This window comes from Urocampus carinirostris, chromosome 14, assembly GCF_059441175.1.
Source record: "Urocampus carinirostris isolate Australia breed hairy pipefish chromosome 14, RoL_Ucar_1.0, whole genome shotgun sequence".
Lineage (NCBI taxonomy): Eukaryota > Metazoa > Chordata > Actinopteri > Syngnathiformes > Syngnathidae > Urocampus > Urocampus carinirostris.
Window position 1 is genome coordinate 7,121,220 of NC_142362.1, and position 24,435 is coordinate 7,145,654.

General features: G+C 41.2%; 1 protein-coding gene across 2 annotated transcripts in view; it reads left to right on the top strand.

Moving 5' to 3' along the window:
- satb2 (SATB homeobox 2) overlaps positions 1-24,435 on the top strand; it is a 112,357-nt gene that overhangs the window by 62,101 nt on the left and 25,821 nt on the right. For both annotated transcript variants that reach the window (XM_088352546.1, XM_088352547.1), the window contains exons 7-12: positions 518-568; positions 641-1,218; positions 10,311-10,523; positions 10,587-10,673; positions 15,706-15,858; positions 20,286-20,480. In XM_088352546.1, the coding sequence (XP_088208672.1) occupies positions 518-568; positions 641-1,218; positions 10,311-10,523; positions 10,587-10,673; positions 15,706-15,858; positions 20,286-20,480 (1,277 nt within the window). The remainder of the gene's footprint in view (positions 1-517; positions 569-640; positions 1,219-10,310; positions 10,524-10,586; positions 10,674-15,705; positions 15,859-20,285; positions 20,481-24,435) is intronic.

Here is a 24,435-nt window from a genome sequence, read left to right on the forward strand (position 1 = left end):
CTTATGTACAGGTGCGACTTGTGTAACTTATATTCAGTTACAATCGCGGGACTCAAAAGTCGGGTTTGGGTTAATTTTGTGATTGTGTTCCATGTTTTAATGTGGGCGCATGCGGCTTATGTACAGGTGCGACTTGTGTAACTTATATTCAGTTACAATCGCGGGACTCAAAAGTCGGTTTTGGGTTAATTTTGTGCTTGTGTTACATTTTTTTAATGTGGGCGCATGCGGCTTATATACAGGTGCGGCTTGTGTATGGACAAAATCGGTTTTCCTCTTAAAATGTGGTGGGTGCGGCTTATAATCAGGTGCGCTCTATAGTCCGGAATTTACGGTACTATTGTTATTATCATTGGTGTTTTTAATAGCATTAGCATTTGCTTCTTACTACGCCTTTTCGATATTATGGGACATGTTTTTGTTGTTGAGTCATTGTTTTTGTTCCGTTTTTATTTTGATGTTCGAATAAAGTTTTCATTCATTCATACAAACAATTCTTTGTATTTGTTTTGAGCAGGGGATTATTTGGAGAAAATGTGGTCAGGCCGAGATCCCGCTGACATCAAAAGTAAGCAATCTTCTGCTTGACAGACGACCGAGAAAATGTTTGGCGGAATTCACAGTTTGCTCTGCTCTACAGTCGAGCGAGACAACATGGCCGACTTCTGCATGCCGGGCCAAAGACCGCCTCCTCACTTGGCCGGCCTGGCGCAGCTCGGCCACCTAGGGGGCGCCCTTCACCTTAAGGGGGTTCCTGGTGATCTGCAGGTGCAAACCCCCCAGCAGCCACCGCTCCCCCAGAACCAACCCTCGCCACACGGGCCCCTCCACCACAGTCCCCCTCTCCACACGGGCCAGGGGCCGGCCACGCCCCACCCGCCCGGGCCCCTGCAGCCCCTGCTGGGGCCGGGCGGGCTGCTCTCGCCTCAAATCTCTCCTCAGCTGGTACGCCAGCAACTGGCCATGGCCCACCTCATCAACCAGCAGATCGCCGTCAGCCGGCTCCTGGCCCACCAACACCCTCAAGCCATAAACCAGCAGTTCCTCAACCATCCCCCCATCCCGAGGGGTTCCTCCAAGGTCTGCGGAGACCATCCGGGGAGCAACCCCTCGGCTTCCGAAGTTTCCTCGGAAATCTACCAGCAGGTCCGAGACGAGCTGAAGAGAGCCAGTGTTTCCCAGGCGGTTTTCGCCCGGGTGGCCTTCAACCGCACCCAGGTAAGGCCATTGGTGGGCACTAGAAAGGCACAACAAATCCCTGATAGAATTCGTCGCCGGTGCTTTAAATAATCAATCTTCTCGATGTGTTCATTCGTTTGTTTGTTGTTTTCTTTTTTGTTTTTTTTCTTTCTTTTTTTCTTCATTTCTTCTTTCTTTACTGCTTTATTTCTGTCTTTCTTTCTTTCTGTCTCTCTCTTTCTCTCTTTATCCCTTTCTTTCTTTTCCTTTTTCTTTCTTTCTTTATTTGATTACTTCTTTGTTTCTTCTCTGTTTCTTTACCTCTTTACTTCTTTCTTTCTTTACTTCTTTCTTACTGTCTTACTTTGTTTTTTTGTTTGTTATTTTCTTTCTTTCTTTTCCTTCTTTTTTTTCTTCACTTATTTTTTTCTTTACTTTTCTTTTTCTCTTTAACTTTCTCTGTCTCAATCTCTCGCTACCTTTCTCTTTTTTCCTTCATTCAGTCTTTCTTTGTCTCTTTCTTTCTATAAATGTTTTTTACTTATTTATCTCTTTCTGCCTTTCTATCACTCTCTGTCTGTATCTCTCTTATTTGTGCTCTTTCTCTCTTTTTCCCTTACTTTCTTTTTCTTCTCTCTCTCTTTCTTATTCTTCTCTCTCTCTTTCACCCTTTATTTATTTCTCTGAGTTTTTCTTTATTTTTACTCTTCTCCTTTCTCCCTTTCTTTCTCTCACGTTGTCTCTCTTTCCTTATTTCTCTCACATCATCTCTCCTTCTCTTTCTTTTTCTCTTTCTGTCTTTATTTTCTTTCTCCTGGTTGTATCTCTCATTTTCCCTTTTCCCCCTTTCTTTATTAAAAAAAGTATTTATTTATTTTCTTTTTTTCTTTATTTGATTACTTCTTTGTTTCTTTACCTCTTTACTTCTTTCTTTCTTTACTTCTTTACTTCTTTCTGTCTTTCTTTCTCTCTCCCTCTCTTTGTTCTGTTTGTTTGTTATTTTCTTTTTTGTTTTTTTTCTTTCTTTTTTTCTTCATTTCTTCTTTCTTTACTGCTTTATTTCTGTCTTTCTTTCTCTCTCTTTCTCTCTTTGTTTGTTTGTTTATTTCTTTCTTCCATTGTTTTTTTCTTTCCTTCTTTCCTTCTTTGTTTCTTTACTTCTTTAATTCTTTACTTCTTCTTTACTTTTTACTTCTTTACATCTTTCCTTCTTTCTCTTTCTCTTTCTTTCTGTCCTCCTTTGTTCACTTTTTTATCTTTCCTCCTTTACTTCTTTCCTTATTACTACTTCCTTCTTTCCTTCTTTCTTTCTTTCTTACTATTTCTTTCTTACCATTTCTTTCTTTCTTACTATTTCTTTCTTACTATTTCTTTCTTACTATTTTTTTCTCACTATTTCTTTCTTTTTTACTATTTCTATTAATCAATGTTCTCGATTTGTTGTTGCGGCCCTAATCATATATATTCTCCGTTGTATCCGCATTAGCCCATGTAACTTCACTAAACTTTTCCTGTGGTGTGAAAATTAGCTGGTCTACACACTTCAGCAGGGCATTGCCGCCATCTAGTGTTAAAATGTGTTATTGACCCTTAGTTTTTTATTTTTTTACTTGTTTTGTACTTAGCCTGCTAAAAATGGGTCCGCGGCCCACTTTTGGGTCACAACAGGCCAGTTGAGTAACACTGCTCTGGGGCTTACTTGGGTCACATGGTTCTGGTGGGGTTTGCCTGTCCACCAGCTAAGGGTTTGTATATGTTCCTATGCTCCCTCTGTCTCATGGGCCCTGTTGTAGAGCGCTGTGCATAGCAAAAACCTGTCCGAAGCTGCGTCAAGCTAACATGTTCAAGCAAATAATCTCATCTCATTAGCTGCACCGCTTATCCCCAGTAGGGTCGCGGGGGTGCTGGAGCCCATCTCAGCTGTCTTCAGGCAGTGGGCAGGGGACATCCTGAACTGGTTGCCAGCCAATCGCAGGGCACACAGGGACAGACAATTCACTCGCTCATTCACACCTAGGGACAATTTGGACCGGCTGATAAACCTGACATGGATGTTTTTAGAATGTGGGAGGAAACCGGAGTGCCCGGAGGAAACCCACGCGAGCACGGGGAGAACATGCAAACTCCACACAGGAAGTTCGATTTCATGACCTCAGAACTGTGCCGTGGACGCGCCAACCACTGCGCCGCCGTGCTGCCCCAACTTGTGTTATTAAAAGTATTATCTCATCTCATTAGCCGTACCGCTTATCCTCATTAGGGTCGCGGGGGGCTGGAGCCCATCCCAGCCATCTCCGGGCAGTGGGCAGGGGACACCCTGAACTGGTTGCCAGCCAATCGCAGGGCACACACGGACAGACAACTCATTCGCTCATTCACACCTATTATATTTTTAAATTTACCCTATTGAAGACCTGCCTAAAAACCCCAATTTGGCCAGGATTTCAAAGTGCGCCTTATAACCAGGTGCGCCTTATATACCACACAATCCGGCGTGCAGTATATACAGTAAATATATAAATTCATACGGTAATTATAGGCCTGAGTTACTATCCGAGCAATGGTTGTGCAAAGTACACATCGTTGACTAAAACTACCAAACTACAAAACCCAGAACATGATGCTGCCAGCACCATGTTTGACAGTGGGCATTGTGTTTCAGGTTGGTTCCCATAGCATATCATATCTTGTGATTTGGGTCAGCGGCAGAAATACATTTATTTTTACCCATACCGGCAGCACGGCGGCTGAATGGTTAGAGCGTCCGCGGAACAGTTCTGAGGTCATGAGATTGAACCTTCCTGTGTGGAGTTTGCATGTTCTCCCCGTGCTTGAATGGGTTTCCTCCGGGCACTCCAGTTTCCTCCCACATTCTGAAAGCATGCATGTCAGGCAAATTAATGCATATGTACCCATACCGGCAGCACGGCGGCGCAGTGGTTAGCACGTCCGCGGCACAGTTCTGAGGTCATGAGATCGAACCTTCCTGTGTGGAGTGGAGCTTGCATGTTCTCCCCGTGCTTGCATGGGTTTCCTCCGGGCACTCCAGTTTCCTCCCACATTCTGAAAACATGCATGTCAGGTTAATTGGCCACTCCCTAGGTGTGAATGAGCAAGTGAGCTGCCTGTCTCTGTGTGCCCTGCGACTGACTGGCAACCAGTTCAGGGTGTCCCCTGCCCACTGCCCAACGATAGCTAGGATGGGCTCCAGCACCCCCGTGACCCTACTGAGGATAAGCGGTGCAGATAATGGATGGATGGATGTACCCATACCCCTGGAATCCCTTACTGTAGTCTCAAATAACCTTCCATGCATGTTTTTGGACATGGAAGGAAACTGGAGACCCCTGAAGAATACCCATGCAGGGAGAACATGCAAACTCCGCACAGCCAGGCTGGTAGCCTGATTTGAAGCAGGGTCCTCTAACTTCGGGGATGATGTGCTACGAAAGGATTATTACATGGGATTAAATGTCGAATTCATATCTGTGATTTGGTCTGTGTACTAAACCCAGTATCAGCGTCAGAATAACACCAAATATTTTTAGTCTAATTGAATCGGGAGCAGATTTTCTTTTTCGGTATTCACTTCCTGTCTTGTCTACCAGGCTTTGTGGGTGTGACTTGTTGCCGTGTTATAACTAGTGTAGTCAATAGTGTACAATGGGACACCTTTATCATATATCTTCTTTAAATTTAAAATCTACAGCATTTTCTAACAAGGGGGCATCCACCCTGGACTCCCCCGTACCAAGGAAAGGATGCTTCTGTGTTTTCCCCATGCACTGACTTGTTTGACATTGGCACAGAAATCCAACTTAAACTGCATTGATTTATTTACTTTATCGAAAGGCTGCTGTTTTATTTTTATAAATGCACGCTCTGCACGTTCCATTATGTTGTCTTTTCAAAATAGAATGACATTAAAGATTAGATTCCTTTATTAAATTGATCAGAGTAATGAAACATACTATAATTCTGTTATTCATACTGTAATTCATGGGTGTCAAACTCATTTTATCTCGGGGGCCACACGATAGAACAAATATTCTGTCGGGGGCCGGACTAGTCGATTAAAGAGAAAGAAAAAGAGATAAAGAAATAAGAGAAAGAGGGAGGGAAAAGGAGAGAGGGCGGGACAAAGAAAGAAAAAGAGAAAGAGGGAGAGAGCGTGAGAAACATAAGATAAAAAGTCGTGAGAGAGGGGGAAAAGAAAGACAGAGAAAGAAAGGAATCTAAAGAGAAATAGAAAGACAGAAGGAGAGAAAAGAGAAAAGAAAGCGCGAAGGGTAGGAAGAGAGAAAGAGAAAAGAGAGAAAAGGAAAAAAGGAAGTCAGAGCAAAAGAGGTTAAAAAACACAGAGAGAGAAAGAGACAAAGAGCAACAAAGGAAGAGAAAAAGAGAGACACAGAGAGTGAAGGAGACAGAGAGTGGGAGGGAAAAGAGGTGTGGGAAAGAGAGAGAGAGAGAGAGAGAAGGAGAGAGCGTGAGAAACAAAGGAGATAAAAAAGAGAAGCCGTGAGAGAGGGGGAAAGAAAGGGAGAGGAAGAAAGAAATCCAAAGAGAAATACGAAGACGGAAGGAGAGAAAAGAGAAAAGAAAGCGCAAAGGGTAGGAAGAGAAAAAGAGAAAAGGAAAAAATGAAGTCAGAGCAAGAGAAGTTAAAAAGACACAGAGAGAAAGAGACAAAGGAAGAGAAAAAGAGGGACACAGAGAAAGAGACAGACAGAGAGTGGGAGAAAAGGGGTGGAAAAGAAAGAGAGAGAGAAAGAGAGAGAGAGAAATAAATAAATACAAGTCCAGTGTCTTTGTTCGAGGCACCTGGCTTTGGCAACATCATGTAGATATATTCTAACCCGCAGCTTGTTTTTCTCTTGCGCTTCTCTGAGTGTTGTCTCGTGGGCCGGATTCAATCCCTTAGCGGGCCTGATCCGGCCCGCGGGCCGCCTGTTTGAAGTATCAACACCCAATGCCATTTTCTGGTTTCTGGTCTCAGGTTAGCCTGGTTTTCAGCAGTAATAGCAGAAGCATGGCGGGGTAGCATGACGGCTCATTAGGTCTCATTTTTCCACAGTTGGAGAGCAAACACATTAGAGCATGCCCCATTAGATCGATAGACTGCTGTAACTTCAATTGAAGAGAGCTATTTTAAGGATGGCGAATGGTTTTTTGGGGCGTGGGTAAACATAAGGCAAGTGGGCCGGATAATACTGTAATCCAGGGGTGTCAAACTCATTTAACTCGGGGGCCACACGATAGAACAAATATTCTGTCGGGGGCCGGACTAGTAGATTAAAGAGAAAGAAAAAGAGAGATAAAGAAATAAGAGAAAGAGGGAGGGAAAAGGAGAGAGGGCGGGACAAAGAAAGAAAAAGAGAAAGAGGGAGAGAGAGTGAGAAACAAAAGATAAAAAGTCGTGAGGGAGGGGGAAAAGAAAGGGAGAGGAAGAAAGAAATCCAAAGAGAAATAGAAAGACAGAAGGAGAGAAAAGAAAGCGCGAAGACTAGGAAGAGAGAAAGAGAAAAGAGAGAAAAGGAAAAAAGGAAGTCAGAGCAAAAGAGGTCAAAAGACACAGAGAGAGAAAGAGACAAAGAGCAACAAAGGAAGAGAAAAAAGAGAGACACAGAGAGTGAAAGAGACAGAGTGGGAGGAAAGGGGTGGAAAAGAAAGAGAGAGAGAGAGAGAGAGAGAGAGAGAGAAACAAAAGATAAAAAGTCGTGAGAGAGGGGGAAAAGAAAGACAGAGAAAGAAAGGAATCTAAAGAGAAATAGAAAGACAGAAGGAGAGAAAAGAGAAAATAAAACGCGAAGGGTATGAAGAGAGAAAGAGAAAAGAGAGAAAAAGAAAAAAGGAAGTCAGAGCAAAAAAAAAGAGAGAGAGAGAGAGAGAGAGAGAGAGAGAGAGAGAGAAACAAAAGATAAAAAGTCGTGAGAGAGGAGGAAAAGAAAGACAGAGAAAGAAAGGAATCTAAAGAGAAATAGAAAGACAGAAGGAGAGAAGAGAGAAAACAAAACGCGAAGGGTATGAAGAGAGAAAGAGAAAAGAGAGAAAAAGAAAAAAGGAAGTCAGAGCAAAAAAAAAGAGAGAGAGAGAGAGAGAGAGAGAGAAACAAAAGATAAAAAGTCGTGAGAGAGGGGGAAAAGAAAGACAGAGAAAGAAAGGAATCTAAAGAGAAATAGAAAGACAGAAGGAGAGAAAAGAGAAAACAAAACGCGAAGGGTATGAAGAGAGAAAGAGAAAAGAGAGAAAAAGAAAAAAGGAAGTCAGAGCAAAAAAAAAGAGAGAGAGAGAGAGAGAGAGAAACAAAAGATAAAAAGTCGTGAGAGAGGGGGACACATTGAATCTGGACCGTGAGAGTAGGCTGAGAGGAGTGCAAGAGGATAATAACCACATGATGTGGCCAAAGCACTGAAGCTGTATTTCTTTATCACTTTCTTTTTCTTTCTTTCTCTCTCTCTCACTCGCTCTCTACCTCTTTCTCTTTTTTCCTTCTTTCTTTATTTGATTACTTCTTTGTTTCTTTACCTCTTTACTTCTTTCTTTCTTTCTTTACTTCTTACTTACTGTCTTACTTTGTTTTTTGTTTGTTATTTTCTTTCTTTCTTCTCCTTTTTTTTTTCTTCACTTCTTTTTTCCTTTACTTCTTTCTTTTTCTCTTTAACTTTCTCTCTCTCTCACTCGCTCTCTACCTCTTTCTCTTTTTTTCCTTCGTTCACTCTTTCTTTGTCTGTTTCTTTCTTTGGTTGTATTTTTATTTTTTTATTTTTTTATTTATCTCTCTTATTTTTGCTCTTTCTCTCTTTTTCCCCTATCTTTCTTTTTTCTCTCTCTCTTTCACCCTTTATTTATCCCTCAGTTTTTTTCCTTCCTCTTACTCCCCTCCTTTCTCTTTTTCTCCCTTTCTTTCTCTCACGTTGTCTCTCTTTCTTTCACTATTTCTCACACATTGTCTCTCTTTCTCTCTCTCTCTCTCTCTCTCTCTCTCTCTCTCTCTCTCTCTCTCTCTCTCTTTCTTTCTTTTCCTATTTCTGTCTTTATTTCTCCCTGTTTTATCTCTCATTCTCCCCTTTTCCTCCTTTCTTTATTTAAAAAAGATCTTTCTTTAATTCTTTCTTTTTCTTTTTTCTTTTTTTCTTTATTTGATTACTTCTTTGTTTCTTTACCTCTTCACTTCTTTTTTCCTTTACTTCTTTCTTTTTCTCTTTAACTTCCTCTCTCTCACTCGCTCTCTACCTCTTTCTCTTTTTTCCTTCATTCACTCTTTCTTTGTCTGTTTCTTTCTTTAGATATATTTTTATTTATTTATTTATTTATGCCTTTTCTATCACTCTCTGTCTATATCTCTCTTCTTTTTGCTCTTTCTCTCTTTTTCCCTAGCTTTCTTTTTCTTCTCTCTCTTTCACCCTTTATTCATCCCTCTCAGTTTTACTCTCCTCCTTTCTCTTTTTCACCCTTTCTTTCTCTCACTCGCTCTCTACCTCTTTCTCTTTTTTCCCTTCATTCACTCTTTCTTTGTCTGTTTCTTTCTTTAGATGTATTTTTATTTATTTATCTATTTATGCCTTTTCTATCACTCTCTGTTTATATCTCTCTTATTTTTGCTCTTTCTCTTTTTATCTTTCTTTTTTTTCTCTCTCTTTCACCCTTTATTAATCCCTCTCAGTTTTTTTTCCTTCCTCTTACTCTCCTCCTTTCTCTTTTTCGCCCGTTCTTTCTCTCACGTTGTCTCTCTTTCATTCACTATTTCTCATTCCTATTTCTGTCTTTCCTTTATTTCTCCCAGTTTTATCTCTCATTCTCCCCTTTTCCTCCTTTCTTTATTTAAAAAAGATCTTTCTTTATTTCTTTCTTTTTCTTTTTTCTTTCTTTCTTTATTTGATTACTTATTTGTTTCTTTACTTCTTTGTTTCTTTACCTCTTTACTTCTGTCTTTCTTTACTTCTTTCTTACTGTCTTTCTTTCTTTCTCTCCCTTACTTTGTTTTTTTTGTTTTTTAATTTTCTCTTTTTCTTTTCCTTCTTTTTTTTCTTCACTTATTTTTTTCTTTACTTCTTTCTTTTTCTTTTTAACTTTCTCTGTCTCACTCTCTCTCTCTACCTTTCTCTTTTTTCCTTCATTCAGTCAGTCTTTACTTCCTCTTTACTTTTTACTTCTTTACATCTCTACTTCTTTCCTTCTTTCTCTTTCTCTTTCTTTCTGTCCTCCTTTGTTCACTTTTTTATCTTTCCTCCTTTACTTATTTCCTTCTTACTACTTCCTTCTTTCCTTATTTCTTTCTTTCTTTCTCTTTCTTTCTTTCTTTCTTTCTTACTATTTCTTTCTTACTATTTCTTTCTTTCTTGCTATTTCTTTCTTACTATTTCTTTCTTTCTTTCTTTCTTACTATTTCTTTTTACTATTTTTTTCTCACTATTTCTTTCTTTTTTACTATTTCTTTCTTTCTTTCTTTCTTTCTTTCTTTCTTTCTTTCTTTCTTTCTTTCTTTCTTTCTTTCTTTCTTTCTTTCTTTCTTTCTTTCTTTCTTTCTTTCTTTCTTTCCTTCTTTCTTTCTTCCTATTTCTTTCTTACTATTTCTTTCTTTCTTGCTCTTTCTTTCTATCTTTCTCTCTTTCTTTCTTTCTTTCTTACTATTTCTTTTTACTATTTTTTTCTCACTATTTCTTTCTTTTTTACTATTTCTTTCTTACTATTTCTTTCTTTCTTTCTTTCTTTCTTTCTTTCTTTCTTTCTTTCTTTCTTTCTTTCTTTCTTTCTTTCTTTCTTTCTTTCTTTCTTTCTTTCTTTCTTTCTTTCTTTCTTTCTTACTATTTCTATCTTACTCTTTATTTCTTACTATTTCTTTTTTTTGCTATTTCTTTCTTTCTTTCTTTCTTTCTTTCTTTCTTTCTTACTATTTCTATCTTACTCTTTATTTCTTACTATTTCTTTTTTGCTATTTCTTTCTTTTTCTTTCTTTCTTTCTTTCTTTCTTTCTTTCTTTCTTTCCTTTTTCCAGGCTTAGTTTAAGTAGTATGAAGCCTGATATAAAACAATATTTAGGGGCAGGCAATATACTTTTGCAAAGCACTGGAAGATTGACCACCGGAGTAAGCGGCAACAACTAGCCAATCAAATCACCGTTTTGAACGCAGGGTTTGCTGTCAGAGATCCTGAGAAAGGAGGAGGACCCTCGCACGGCTTCACAATCGCTGTTGGTCAACCTGAAGGCCATGCAGAACTTCCTCAACTTGCCCGAGGGCGAGCGAGATCGCATTTACCAGGAGGAGCGAGAGCGCACCATGAACCCCACCGTGGGCCTTCCAGCTTCCAATTCCTCCAACCCTGGCACTCCACGTCTCTCACAAGTAAAAACATACGGACCCTAACCTTTTTTAGGGGTCCTACATTCTCTCCATTTGTGTTCTTAGAAAGTGTGGGAGAGGAGCTTGGATGAGCAGATAACGCCAGATACCTGGGCCTCCATTTGGAAGAACAAGCATAAGATAAGCAACTCTGTAAGTTCTCCGTAATCTCGCACATCATGTAAATAATGCGATTAATGCCGACTGATGTTTCTTTTTTCAAAAACAAACTTGTGATGGAACAGCGGCTTCAAAGATGGCGAGGGAGCCTATTGTAAACACAATGGACGTAATAGAACATTTTCAGAGATAAGACCTTTTGACTCTGATGCCGTGTGGGTTCTTTTTTATTATGTCTATGTCGAATTACCTCAGTACCTGGAATGTGAGCCGGCCTCGCCCGTGCATGTCTTTGAGATTATTTCGAAGCACCGGCATACTGTAACCAGGGTTGGGTAGGCGTGGTGTTTGGACCCCACGTGGGGTTTTTTTCTGGCACGCCCATGGGAGGAGCCAGCACACCAGCTTGCAGAGAGACGTGGGTCAAGAGCTGGGTTGGGTAGGGTTACTTTAACTGGATTACTTTCAATTACTTTGGGATGACTCCAATACCGAATATGCTAATAAAAGCCAAAAGAAGCTAAATATGAATAAAATGATGACTCACAACACGTGGTGAGCTTTCTCTCCTGGCTTTGATCTCTTTGATCTCCGGCAAAACGAACATAAAATGCGACCAGGGTTGGGTAGGGTTACTTTAACTGCATTACTTTCAATAACTTTTGGATTACTCCATTACCAAATATGCTAATAAAAGACAAAATAAACTAAATAGGAATAAAATGATGACTCACAACACGTGGTAAGCTTTCTCTCCTGGCTTTGATCTCTTTGATCTCTGGCAAAACGAACATAAAATGCGACCAGGGTTGGGTAGGGTTACTTTAACTGCATTACTTTCAATAACTTTTGGATGACTCCAATACCAAATATGCTAATAAAAGACAAAAGAAACTAAATAGGAATAAAATGATGACTCACAACACGTGGTAAGCTTTCTCTCCTGGCTTTGATCTCTTTGATCTCCGGCAAAACGAACATCAAATGCGACCAGGGTTGGGTAGGGTTACTTTAACTGCATTACTTTCAATAACTTTTGGATGACTCCAATACCGAATATGCTCATAAAAGACAAAAGAAACTAAATAGGAATAAAATGATGACTCACAACACGTGGTAAGCTTTCTCTCCTGGCTTTGATCTCTTTGATCACCGGCAAAACGAACATAAAATGCGACCAGGGTTGGGTAGGGTTACTTTAACTGCATTACTTTCAATAACTTTTGGATTACTCCAATACCAAATATGCTAATAAAAGACAAAAGAAACTAAATAGGAATAAAATGATGACTCACAACACGTGGTAAGCTTTCTCTCCTGGCTTTGATCTCTTTGATCTCCGGCAAAACGAACATAAAATGCGACCAGGGTTGGGTAGGGTTACTTTAACTGCATTACTTTCAATAACTTTTGGATTACTCCAATACCAAATATGCTAATAAAAGACAAAAGAAACTAAATAGGAATAAAATGATGACTCACAACACGTGGTAAGCTTTCTCTCCTGGCTTTGATCTCTTTGATCTCCGGCAAAACGAACATAAAATGCGACCAGGGTTGGGTAGGGTTACTTTAACTGCATTACTTTCAATAACTTTTGGATTACTCCAATACCAAATATGCTAATAAAAGACAAAAGAAACTAAATAGGAATAAAATGATGACTCACAACACGTGGTAAGCTTTCTCTCCTGGCTTTGATCTCTTTGATCTCCGGCAAAACGAACATAAAATGCGACCAGGGTTGGGTAGGGTTACTTTAACTTCATTACTTTCAATAACTTTTGGATTACTCCATTACCAAATATGCTAATAAAAGACAAAAGAAACTAAATAGGAATAAAATGATGACTCACAACACGTGGTAAGCTTTCTCTCCTGGCTTTGATCTCTTTGATCTCCGGCAAAACGAACATAAAATGCGACCAGGGTTGGGTAGGGTTACTTTAACTTCATTACTTTCAATAACTTTTGGATTACTCCATTACCAAATATGCTAATAAAAGACAAAAGAAACTAAATAGGAATAAAATGATGACTCACAACACGTGGTAAGCTTTCTCTCCTGGCTTTGATCTCTTTGATCTCCGGCAAAACGAACATAAAATGCGACCAGGGTTGGGTAGGGTTACTTTAACTGCATTACTTTCAATAACTTTTGGATGACTCCAATACCAAATATGCTCATAAAAGACAAAAGAAACGAAATAGGAATAAAATGATGACTCACAACACGTGGTGAGCTTTCTCTCCTGGCTTTGATCTCTTTGATCTCCGGCAAAACTGACATAAAATGCGACGGAAACAAAATGAAAATAAATCCAAACAGCTTGCCAACATCATTTTTGCCGTTACACCCCAAGCCTGCGCAAAATTTAGTTATTTGATTCATATTTAGTTTATTTTGTCTTTGATGAGCATACTTGGTATTGGAGTAATCCAAAAGTCATTGAAAGTAATCAAGTTAAAGTAACCCTACCAAACCCAAAGTGCAAAATCAGAATAAGTTAGATACGTAAGCAGTTGAGATACTGTGATGCTTAACCTATTCAATGTCATGAAGCATTGTCCCTGAGTGATAAAAGATTTGGTGCTGCTCCACAGTGAGTATCAAGCCTCTGGGAATGATTTCAGTATGATAAATCACCATTAAAAGGCAGGAGTGGCTTTGATTAGATCTTTGTCCACACAACCAGGAATAGAATATAGAATAGAATATACCTTTATTGTCATTGTTACAAAATGGGTTAACATATTGTGACAACGAAATTGGGCATGACACTCCAGTTTTACACGTTCACAGTGAGGTAAAAAACGAAGAAGATAAAGGAACAGAGAAGATAAGGTTATAAAACAAGGAGGATAATCCCCCACTTCCTAGTGTTGCTACCTGTATCCAGCGTTTGAGAGTGTGTAGGCGGCTCCATGTGGCAAGAAGGCATAGTACTGTTACTTTTTTCTTTTTGTTCTCTATTTCCTTTTTTTCTGGCTTTTCCTGAAATTTTCTGTCTTTTTTCTCTTCCTTTTGTTTCGTTTTTCTCAGCTTTTCACTACTTTTTCATTTTGGTATTTTTTTCTTTTTTGTTCTATTTCCCCCCTTCCTTTAAGTCATTTTTATGCACAATTGTACATCATATTTGGTCGTGTCGGGATTAAAGAAGTAAAATCAACCTGAAGAGCCGTTTGAGGCCTCTTTGTCCACACAACCAGGAATCCCCCACTTCCCAGTGTTGCTACCTATATCCAGCGTTTGAGAGTGTGTAGGCGGCTCCATGTGGCAAGAAGGCGTAGTACTGTTACTTTTTTCTTTTTGTTCTCTATTTCCTTTTTTTCTGGCTTTTCCTGAAATTTTCCGTCTTTTTTCTCTTCCTTTTGTTTCGTTTTTCTCAGCTTTTCACTACTTTTTCATTTTGGTATTTTTTGCTTTTTTGTTCTATTTCCCCCCTTCCTTTAAGTCATTTTATGCACAATTTTACATAATATTTGGTCGTGTCGGGATTAAAGAAGCAAAAACAACCTGAAGAGCCGTTTGAGGCCTCTTTGTCCACACAACCAGGAATCCCCCACTTCCCAGTGTTGCTACCTATATCCAGCGTTTGAGAGTGTGTAGGCGGCTCCATGTGGCAAGACGGCGTAGTGAAGCAACATGGCGGGAGTAGCAAAGATATAGATATCAGTTAACGCTTCAATTGAGGTTTTTTCGTCATCGTCTGGTCAGGGAAGTGTCACAGGCCAGAAACGGAGACAGGACCCTGTAGCGTTCGTTTACTCAGTTTTTTATTAATAAAGAGAGAGCAGTGCTTGCTTCCTTGATTCGATGATCGACGGACACGGGTAGCTGATAGCAGGAACGCAGAAGTGGCACTTCCGTGTCGAGCGAGGACGGTCGAAGACAGTCAGGAAAGTCGGTTGCACGATACACAATTGTATTTAATCATATATTTTTTAGTGGAAGTACAATGTTGGCAACAAGATTGACTTGGTATATTTGGAAATTATTTGAATGCAAAACAAACATTTTCTTCTTTTTCCCCTGTTTTTTTTCCATCTTTTTTCAATTCCTTTAAAAAAAATCTCATTGTGTTAATTTTTCCTTGCTGTTACTTTTTTCTTTTTGTTCTCTATTTACTTGTTTTCCTTTGTTTCTTTTTTTCAGTTTTTTTTCTGAATTTTTCCTTCTTATTTCTTTTCCTTTTGTTTCGTTTTTCTCAGCTTTTCACTACTTTTTCATTTTTTTTTCTTTTTGGTTTTATTTCCCCCCTTCCTCTAGGTCATTTTGTGCAGAATTTTACATAATATTGGGTTGTGTCAGGATTAAAAAAGCAAAAACAACCCGAAGAGCCGTTTAGGACCCGAAAGAGCCGGTTCCTTTTAGTGAGCCGAGCCGAAGAAGCCGGTTCTCGAAAAACTCTACTGACTTTACTCAACTTTGTTCTACTTCGACCTTGACTTCAAAATACCGCATTTAGAACACAGCGTCAGGGGAACCCCTGTATTTTTAACTTCATGCACTGTAACTTTGACTTATTTCGCTTCTTAATGAGCAATTTTGAGCCCTGATTTTTGTGCGCTGGCTAGATTTTCTTGTGCGCTGGAGTCAAAATCTCTTTGTTTATATTTGAAAAAGAGATTTTCCTTAAAAACGGTCGGTGTTTCTAAGGAGAGCAAAGCGGTAGTCTAGTGTTAGTGAGTCTGTATTTTTATCTCATCTCATTAGCTGCACCGCTTATCCTCAGTAGGGTCGCGGGGGGTGCTGGAGCCCATCCCAGTAATCATCGGGCAGTGGGCAGGGGACACCCTGGACTAGTTGCCAGCCAATCGCAGGGCACACGGGGACAGACAACTCGCTCGCTCATTCACACCTAGGGACAATTTGGATTGACCAATCCACCTGAAATGCATGTTTTTGGAATGTGGGAGGAAACCGGAGTGCCCGGAGGAAACCCACGCAAGCACGGGGAGAACATACAAACTCCGCACAGGAAGTCTGGAGCTGGATTTGAACCCATGAGCGATTCAGTTTTCTTTCCTCCCCACATTCACTGTTTTTTTTCATCCTGTCCAGTCAAAGCCAACTGGTCCGGTGAGTGACTTACCGATCAAGTTGGAGTCGCTGGTCAACATATCTTCGGGGATCTACGATGAAATCCAGCAGGAGATGAAGCGGGCCAAGGTGTCTCAAGCTTTATTTGCTAAGGTGGCTGCCAACAAAAGTCAGGTGAGGGAGAACAGAACACTCATGTTATTTATTATTATTATTTTTTAACATTCCGAAAATTCAAACGCAATAGTACCTCCACTACACCAGGGGGCGACGGTGCTCTCACTGGCAGTGTTTTGTTGACATTTAACCTCCGCACAGGGAATATAGCACAGAGTATAAGCTTTGAGTATGAAGTGTAAATACGGACCCTCAAGTGACCCCATTAAAAATAATTAACCGGGATGAGGAGGGGGGGAGGATTTCTTCTTCCGAAGGGTAACAGAAAACAATGAGGAAACACTGCTACATGCTATGCTAGCTGGTATGTAACACGTACAGGGGGAGTGTTTGTATAATTTTGATCAATTCTGCTACATGCTATGCTAGGTTTTATAAGCAATTGACTTCTTTTCACCGCCAACTGGTCCGGTGAGTATATATATATATTTATATATGTATATACCTCTACTTACGAAGTAGCTTTGTAACCTGAAACATATGTAAGTAGAGGCGCCTTTCGAATGGAAATGCACTCATCTCAGCCTCAGAACATGAAACAAATACATATTAAAATTAGGTTACTGCACAATAAACATGAAATGATAGGCATATCATGTAAAAGAACACAGAATAAATGAAAACAAATATTCATTTACTTTTAAACAGGCCTCTTTGTTTACTGGTCCTCTGCAGTGTTCTTTCAAGGACTAGTGTATCCAGAAAAACTGATCCAATGACGTCTGCTTTTGCTGGATTTGGACATAGTGTATCCAGAAAAACTGATCCAATGACGTCTGCTTTTGCCGGATTTGGACAATCCGTAGGAAATGCGCGAGGCTGGTGTAGCAATAGCCTGACTAGTCAACACTTTTTTCTGGGTGATTAATTTCCACGAATTCCGAGACTTCGTGGAATTTTGCCAAAATGTTTTTAATTTGGACGGATGGAATGAGTGCTGCATCCTCCTCATTGTTGTATCTGAACTCCTTCTGCACGGCCTTTCTATTATCTCCTGCTTTTCTTCGATGGGCAGAAAAATTCTCTTCTTCCTTTTTTTATCCCTGTGCACTTTCTGTGTGTCTTTCGTGTTTGTTTGTTTTGTGAATGGTAGCTCTTTGTAGCAATGGACTGCTTACAGAGTGGGAGGGAGACACGAAGAGCATCCCAGGATTCATGCATATGCATAGTGGACCGGTTTGACTGGAAGAACTCTGTTAGGGACAATGACAATGCGTACTTTACTCTATTCTTGACTTTGTATCCTGAAACGCCTTTGTAACTAGAGGAAATATTTTCCCGTTCAGGTACTTTGTACAGTGAAACTTATGTAAGTGCAGGTAAACATGTTAAGAGACACATGCAAAACATGGTTGAAGGATTTTATACATTTGACTATAAAGGATTTTATACGATCGAAAACAAATTACATTTAATGGTGAAGCCTAGGGGGGGGCTTAATTGGCACGCCCATGGGAGGAGTCGGCACGCCATTATGCGGGGAGAAGATGGCCAATAGGAGAGAGCTAAAGGACTTGAAAAAAAGGCTTCCCACAGACGCCAATGACACTAATTCGGCCGTTTTCGATGGAGTACACTTCGTTAAATTGTTAATAAAATCAAATCTGCCCCTGTGTTTCCCTGTTTCGCGACACTCTTGACGAGATGGTGAAGCCCAGGGGGGGCTTCCTTGGCACGCCCATGGGAGGAGTCGGCACGCCATTATGCGGGGAGAAGATGGCCAATAGGAGAGAGCTAAAGGACTTGAGAAAAAGGCTTCCCACAGACGCCAATGACACTAATCCGGCCGTTTTCGATGGAAATTAAATCTAATTCGAAAAATTTGGTAAACGATACATTTTGATATTGAATTCCCAACACGGTGTCATTGTTTTTAAGGAACCTGAAGACCAAACTCAACATTTTTTGCAGCTATTCAACCAGCGGGACAGTAGCGTGTCGCTGCACTCTCTGTATGGCCTGCTCGCAATTGTATACGGGCATGTTTAGCGAGGTCCCCCAGGTCGGGGGCGGAAGCGGTTGAGTCGGGGCGGGCGGGTCACAGTTCAGTGCACCCATCTGCTGCAGCTGGCCACCAGGACGGCGCGAGATGATCAGGCTATTAGCGTCGCACGCCGCCTGAGGTGGCGGCTTGAAAACAACAGCTGGTGTCACAAACAGAGCTAGTCTAGCAGACATAATTGAATCTTCTCCATCTCTACTTCTGGATCTACACCTACCGTCCTCACCCTGCACACTTTCAAATGAGTTCCTCTCCCTCTCTCTCTTTTTCTCCCTCTCTCTCTCTCTCTCTCTGTCTCTCTCTCTCTATCTCCTTCTCTTTCTCTTTCTCTCTCTATTTCTCTTCATCTGTCTCTCTCCGCCTCTCTTTCTCTTTCAATCTTTCTCCCTCTATCTCTCTCCCTCTCTCCCTCTTTACCCCTCTCTCTCCTCCTCTCCCTATCTCTCCTCCTCTCTCTCTCCCTCTCTCTCTTTCTCACTCTCTTTCTCTCTCTCTCTCTCTCTCTCTTTCTCTCCCTCTCTTTCTCTCTCTCTATCTCTCTCTCTTTATCTCTCTCTCTTTCTCTCCCTCTCTCTTTCTCTCTCTTTGTCCCTCTCTCTCTCACTCTGTCCTTCTCTCTCCCTCTCTCTCTCTATCTCCTTCTCTTTCTCTTTCATTCTCTCTTTCTCTTCATCTGTCTCTCTGCGCCTCTCTTTCTCTTTCAATCTTTCTCCCTCTATCTCTCTCCCTCTATCTCTCTCCCTCTCTCCCTCTCTACCCCTCTCTCTCCTCCTCTCCCTATCGCTCCTCCTCTCTCTCTCTCCCTCTCTCTCTTTCTCACTCTCTTTCTCTCTCTCTCTCTCTCTCTCTCTCTCTTCTCTCCCTCTCTTTCTCTCTCTCTATCTCTCTCTCTCTCTTTCTCTCTCTCTCTTTTTCTCCCTCTCTCTTTCTCTCTCTTTGTACCTCTCTCACTCTGTCCTTCTCTCTCCCCCTCTCTCTCTCTGTCTCTCTCTCTCTATTTCTCTCTCTTTCTCACTCTTTTTCTCTCTCTCACTCTTTCTCTCTCTTTCTCTCTCTCTTTCTCTCTCTCTGTCCCTCTCTCTCACTCTGTCCTTCTCACTCTCCCTCTCTCTCTTTCTATTTCTTTCATTCTTTTCTCTCTCTCTTTCTTTCTATCTACACTTGGCAAATCTAAATGGGATTGGAAACTGAAGGATTGTATACATTTTACTACAAAGGATTTTATACCATCAAATACAAGTTACATTTAAATGCAGAAGATATTCACTGGCTGAGCTGTGGGGTGAGGTCAATGAAATGAAATGTTCTGCATTTATTAGCGCTTTTCAAGTCAATGACTTCTCAAAGCGCTTTACAATGTGCTCCACATTTCCCAATAGCGGCCTTGCAGCCATGTAAGATGCTAACCTGCTTATTGGAGGTATTAGGGTTCAGTGTCTTACCCAAGGACACTTTGAAATGTAACACGGACAAGCCGGGATTCGAACTGATATCCCTTGATCCCAAGACGAGCGCTCTACCTCCTGAGCTACTGCCGCCCCAATGCAACCTAGCGGAGAATGATGTTTACAGGAACAGCGGGGAACCGGGACAAAGGGCTGATAAGATAATTAGCACTTCTCGACGCAGATGACCCTGGTGACGTAGAAACGCTCGGGGATGTTTTGACCATTTCAGACATCGAGGCGAGGGGGCTTTCCTGGCATGCCCATGGGAGGAGCCGGCACACCAGCTTGCAGAGAGACTTGGGTCAAGAGCAGGGTTGGGTAGGGTTACTTTAACTTGATTACTCTCAATTACTTTTGGATGACTCCAATACCGAATATGCTAATAAAAGACAAAAGAAATATGAATAAAATGATGACTCACAACACGTGGTAAGCTTTCTCTCCTGGCTTTGATCTTTTTGAACATAAAATGCGACAGAAACAAAATGAATATAAATCCAAACAGCTTGCCAACATCATTTTTGCCCTTCCATGTATTCCGTTACTCCCCGAGCCTGCACAAAATTTAGTAATTTTATTTATATTTAGTTTCTTTTGTCTTTTATTAGCATATTTGGTATTGGAGTAATCCAAAAGTAATTGAAAGTAATCAAGTTAAAGTAACCCTACCCAACCCTGGTCAAGAGAAAGTAGAAGATCGAGAGAGGAGGCTTAACAGAGACTCAAGCGAGGCTAATTCGGCTAATTCTGCGCCATATCCGATGGAATTCACTTAGTTTATTATTTAAGAAATTAAATCTGCCCCCGTGTGGAAATGCCGGTCTCTGGTTAATTTTTCCATCAAGAAATGAGCATGCATTGTTAGGAGAATGCAGGTTGTGTTTGGTTAATGGAGTCCGATAACTCATTCGAACAATTTGGTAAACGTTACATTTTGATATTTAATTCCTAACAATACATTATTTTCATCGCAGGGTTGGCTGTGCGAGCTGCTCCGCTGGAAGGAAAATCCAAGCCCGGAGAACCGCACCCTGTGGGAGAACCTGTGCACCATCCGGAGGTTCCTAGCGCTTCCGCAGTGCGACAGGGACATGGCCTACGAGGAGGAGTCGCGGCATCATCACAGCGAGAGGCTTCACACCGTCCTCCACCTGCCGCAGGACACACAGGTACAAAAACAGTTTTCGAGTGGATGAAGACTTCAATGAGTCTTATGAAGAAATGGTCTTCAAGAAGTTTATGGAGACACGCTTCCACTTTAGTGAAATAATACAACCTTTTCACTCATTACTCGTTTTCTCCCCATCCAAGAACAATGTTGAAGACTAGATGTTTCCAAAAATATAGGCAAGAACAGGGATGCAAGTTCTTCATGGGTTGGGGATGAGACCCTGTCCCAAGTGGAGAAGTTCAAGTATCTCAGGGTCTCACGAGAGAGGATAGGATGGAATAGGGGATCAACAGATGGATCAGGGCTTGTCGACCCTGTACTGGTCCATTGTGGTGAAGAAGGAGCTGAGGGGAAGGGCAAAGCCCCCGATTTACCGGTTTATCTACGTTCCTACCCTCACCTATGGTCAGGAACTGTGGGTCATGACTGAAAGACCCCAAAAGCAAGCGTCTGAAAAGAGTTTCCTCATCAGGGTGGCAGGATTCTCCCTTGAAATAGGTTGAGAAGTTTGGACATCCCGGAGGGACTCAGTGGTTAGCTGCTACTCCTCCGCGTTGAGAGGAGCCAGTTGAGGTGGCTTCGGCATCTGATGAGGATGCCTCCTGGATGCTTCCCTCGGGAGGTGTTCCGGGCATGTCCCACTGGCAGGATCCCGGGAACAACCCAGGACACACTGGAGAGACTATGTCTCTAGGTTGGAAACGCCTGAGTATCTTGTCGGATGAGGTGAATGAAGTGGCTGGAGATAGGGAGGACTGGGCTTCCCTGCCCCTGCAACCAGACCCCAGATAAGCAGAAGATAATGGATTGATAGTCTTTGGTTTTTCTGTTTGTCATCTCGGAGGGACTCAGTGGTTAGCTGCTACCCCTCAGCCTTGAGAGGAGCCAGTTGAGGTGGCTTTGGCATCTGATAAGGACGCCTCCTGGATGCTTCCCTCGGGAGGTGTTCCGGGCATGTCCCATAGGCAGGATCCCGGGAACGACCCAGGACACACTGGAGAGACTACGTCTCTTGGTTGGAAACTCCTGAGTATCTTGTCGGATGAGGTGGATGAAGTGGCTGGAGATAGGGAGTTCTGGGCTTCACTGCCCCTGCGACCAGACCCCAGATAAGCGTTGAGAGGAAGCAGTCGAGGTGGCTCGGAGATTTAATAAGGATCGCTCCTGATGCTTCCTTCCGGAGGTGTTTCGGGCATGTCCCACTGGCAGAATTCCATGACCGACAAAGGACACGCTGGAGAGACTACGTCTCCAGGTTGGAAACGCCTGAGTATCTTGTCTGGAGGTCTGGGCTTCCCTGCCCCTGCGACCCGACCCCAGATTGGTGGAAGATAACAGATGGATAGTTTTTGGTTTACGTGTTTGTTGTCATTTTGGGGTTTTTTTGCAATTGCAAATGTCACAGGACAGAAACGTGTCGAGCAGGGATAGTCGTGGGTGGCAGGAAAGCTGGTCGAGTTCCATTTTTTCCTTCTCTAGCCATTCAGTTAGCAGCTTGGTGAAGGCTGTGGCTCACTGCTATTTTTATTGTTACCTCCACTGTCGCTCGCCTTCCTCAGTTGAATTAAAAAAACAGGCATTAACCCACTTTTTTCACTGTTTCATTATCCAGCCACTCATGTTGGCCGCTTGGCTGCAGGCTATGGCTTGCCACTAATTCAATAATATCATGACAAAAGGGCAATAAAACACAGTAGATCACGATAAAACGAGATGTGGTCTTGCCCAACACAATTGGAACAGAACAGGATCAGGTAGAGGGTGTGTTATATGTCGAAGTGTCCTTGGGCAAGACACTGAATCCCTAATACCCCCAATAAGCAGGTCGGAGCCTTGCATGGCTGACTCCCTATTGGTGTGAGTGTGTGTGTGTGAATGGGTAATGGCCAGAGCATTTTCAAGAGGTACAGGAGCTTTGCGGTTTCGGACACTTCCGAGTATTAGCTCAAGTAGCTTCTGCTAAATGTAATGTAATAGAATATACCTTTATTGTCATTGTTACAAAAGGGGTTGAACATATTGTGACAACGGAATTGGACGTGGCACTCCAGGTTCACATTGTAGTGTGACTTCTTCATTGTTCTTGTCTCAGCAGAATGAAGAGTAAACATGGTTTCGTGGGTGGCACAACAAGAAATGCCACATTAGAATTCGAGGAGGCTGGATTGAGGGAGAGAAAATGTGTCTTTTAGCGCTTTTCGTTTTGACTTCATACATAAGGACGATAAAGAGTAGTAGATGGTATGCAGAGCGGCCATTGTTCTATGTCTTGGAGGTAGCATGTAATAGCTCTGCTAGACTGTGGTTTCCCTTCTCCCCAAATTAGCTACGCTAGTCTCCAGTTCGCTCTTCTAAGATTCCTTTTTTATTAGGTTAAAATTGGTTAAAATGTATTTACAAATTTTCTTTATTTCTTTCTTTCTTTGTTTCTTTCTTTGTCTTTCTTTCTTTCTTTGTTTGTTTCTTTGTTTGTTTGTTTCTTTCTTTGTTTCTTTGCTTCTTTCTTTCTTTCTTTCTTTCTTTCTTTGCTTATTTGCTTCTTTCTTTCTTTCTTTCTTCCTTCCTCTTCCTTCTTTCTTTCTTTCTTTCTTTCTTTCTTTCTTTCTTTCTTTCTTTCTTTCTATCTATCTATCTATCTATCTATCTATCTTTTTCTTTCGTCCTTTGTTTCTTTCTTTCTTCATTTCTTCCTTTCTTCATTCTTCTTTTCTTCATTTTTTTACTCTGTCTCTCTCTCTTCCTTCCTTCCTTTTTTTCATTTCTTCCTTTCTTTTTTTCTTTCTTACTTCAGATGTCTATCCTTCTTTCTTCCTTCCTTCTTTTTTTCATTTCTTCCTTTCTTCCTTTCTTCAGATGTCTCTCTTCCTTTCTTATTTCCTTCCTCCCTTCCTTCCTTTCTTCAGATGTCTCTCTTCCTTCCTTCCTTCCTTCCTTCCTTCCTTCCTTCCTTCCTTCCTTATTTCCTTCCTCCCTTCCTTCCTTTCTTCAGATGTCTCTCTTCCTTCCTTCCTTCCTTCCTTCCTTCCTTCCTACCTTCATCCATTCATTCCTTCAGATGTCTCCCTTCCTTCCTTTTTTTCCCATCTTCTTTTCTTTCTTTCTTTCTATCTATCTTTCTTTTTTTTCTTTTCTTTCTTTCTTTCTTTCTCTCCTTTTTTCTTTCTATCTTTCTATCTTTTGATTTCGTCCTTTGTTTCTTTCTTCCTTTCTTCCTTTCTTCCTTTCTTCCTTTATTCCTTTCTTCCTTTCTTCATTTCTTCCTTTCTTCCTTTCTTCCTTTCTTCCTTTCTTCCTTTCATCCTTTCTTCATTCTTCCTTTCATCCTTTCCTCAGATGTCTCTCTTTCTTCCTTCCTTCTTTTATTCATTTCTTCCTTTCTTCCTTTCTTCAGATGTCTCTCTTCTTTCCTTATTTCCTTCCTCCATTCCTTCCTTTCTTCAGATGTCTCTCTTCCTTTCTTCCTTCCTTCCTTCCTTCCTTCCTTCCTTCCTTCCTACCTTCATGTATTCCTTCAGATGTCTCTCTTCCTTCCTTTTTTCCAATCTTCTTTTCTTTCTTTCTTTCTTTCTTTCTTTCTTTCTTTCTTTCTTTCTTTCTTTCTTTCTTCATTCTTCTTTTCTTTATTTCTTACTCTGTCTCTCTGTCTTCCTCTCTTCCTTTTTTCATTTCTTCCTTTCATCCTTTCTTCAGATGTCTCTCTCTCTTTCTTCCTTTCTTCTTTTTTTATTTCTTCCTTTCTTCCTTTCTTCAGATGTCTTTCTTCCTTCCTTCTTTTTTCATTTCTTCCTTTCTTCCATTCTTCAGATGTCTTTCTTCCTTCCTTATTTCCTTCCTCCCTTCCTTGCTTTCTTCAGATGTCTCTCTTCCTTCCTTCCTTTCTTCCTTCCTTCCTTCCTCCTCCTTCCTTCCTTCCTTCAGATGTCTCTCTTCCTTCCTTTTTTCCTATCTTCTTT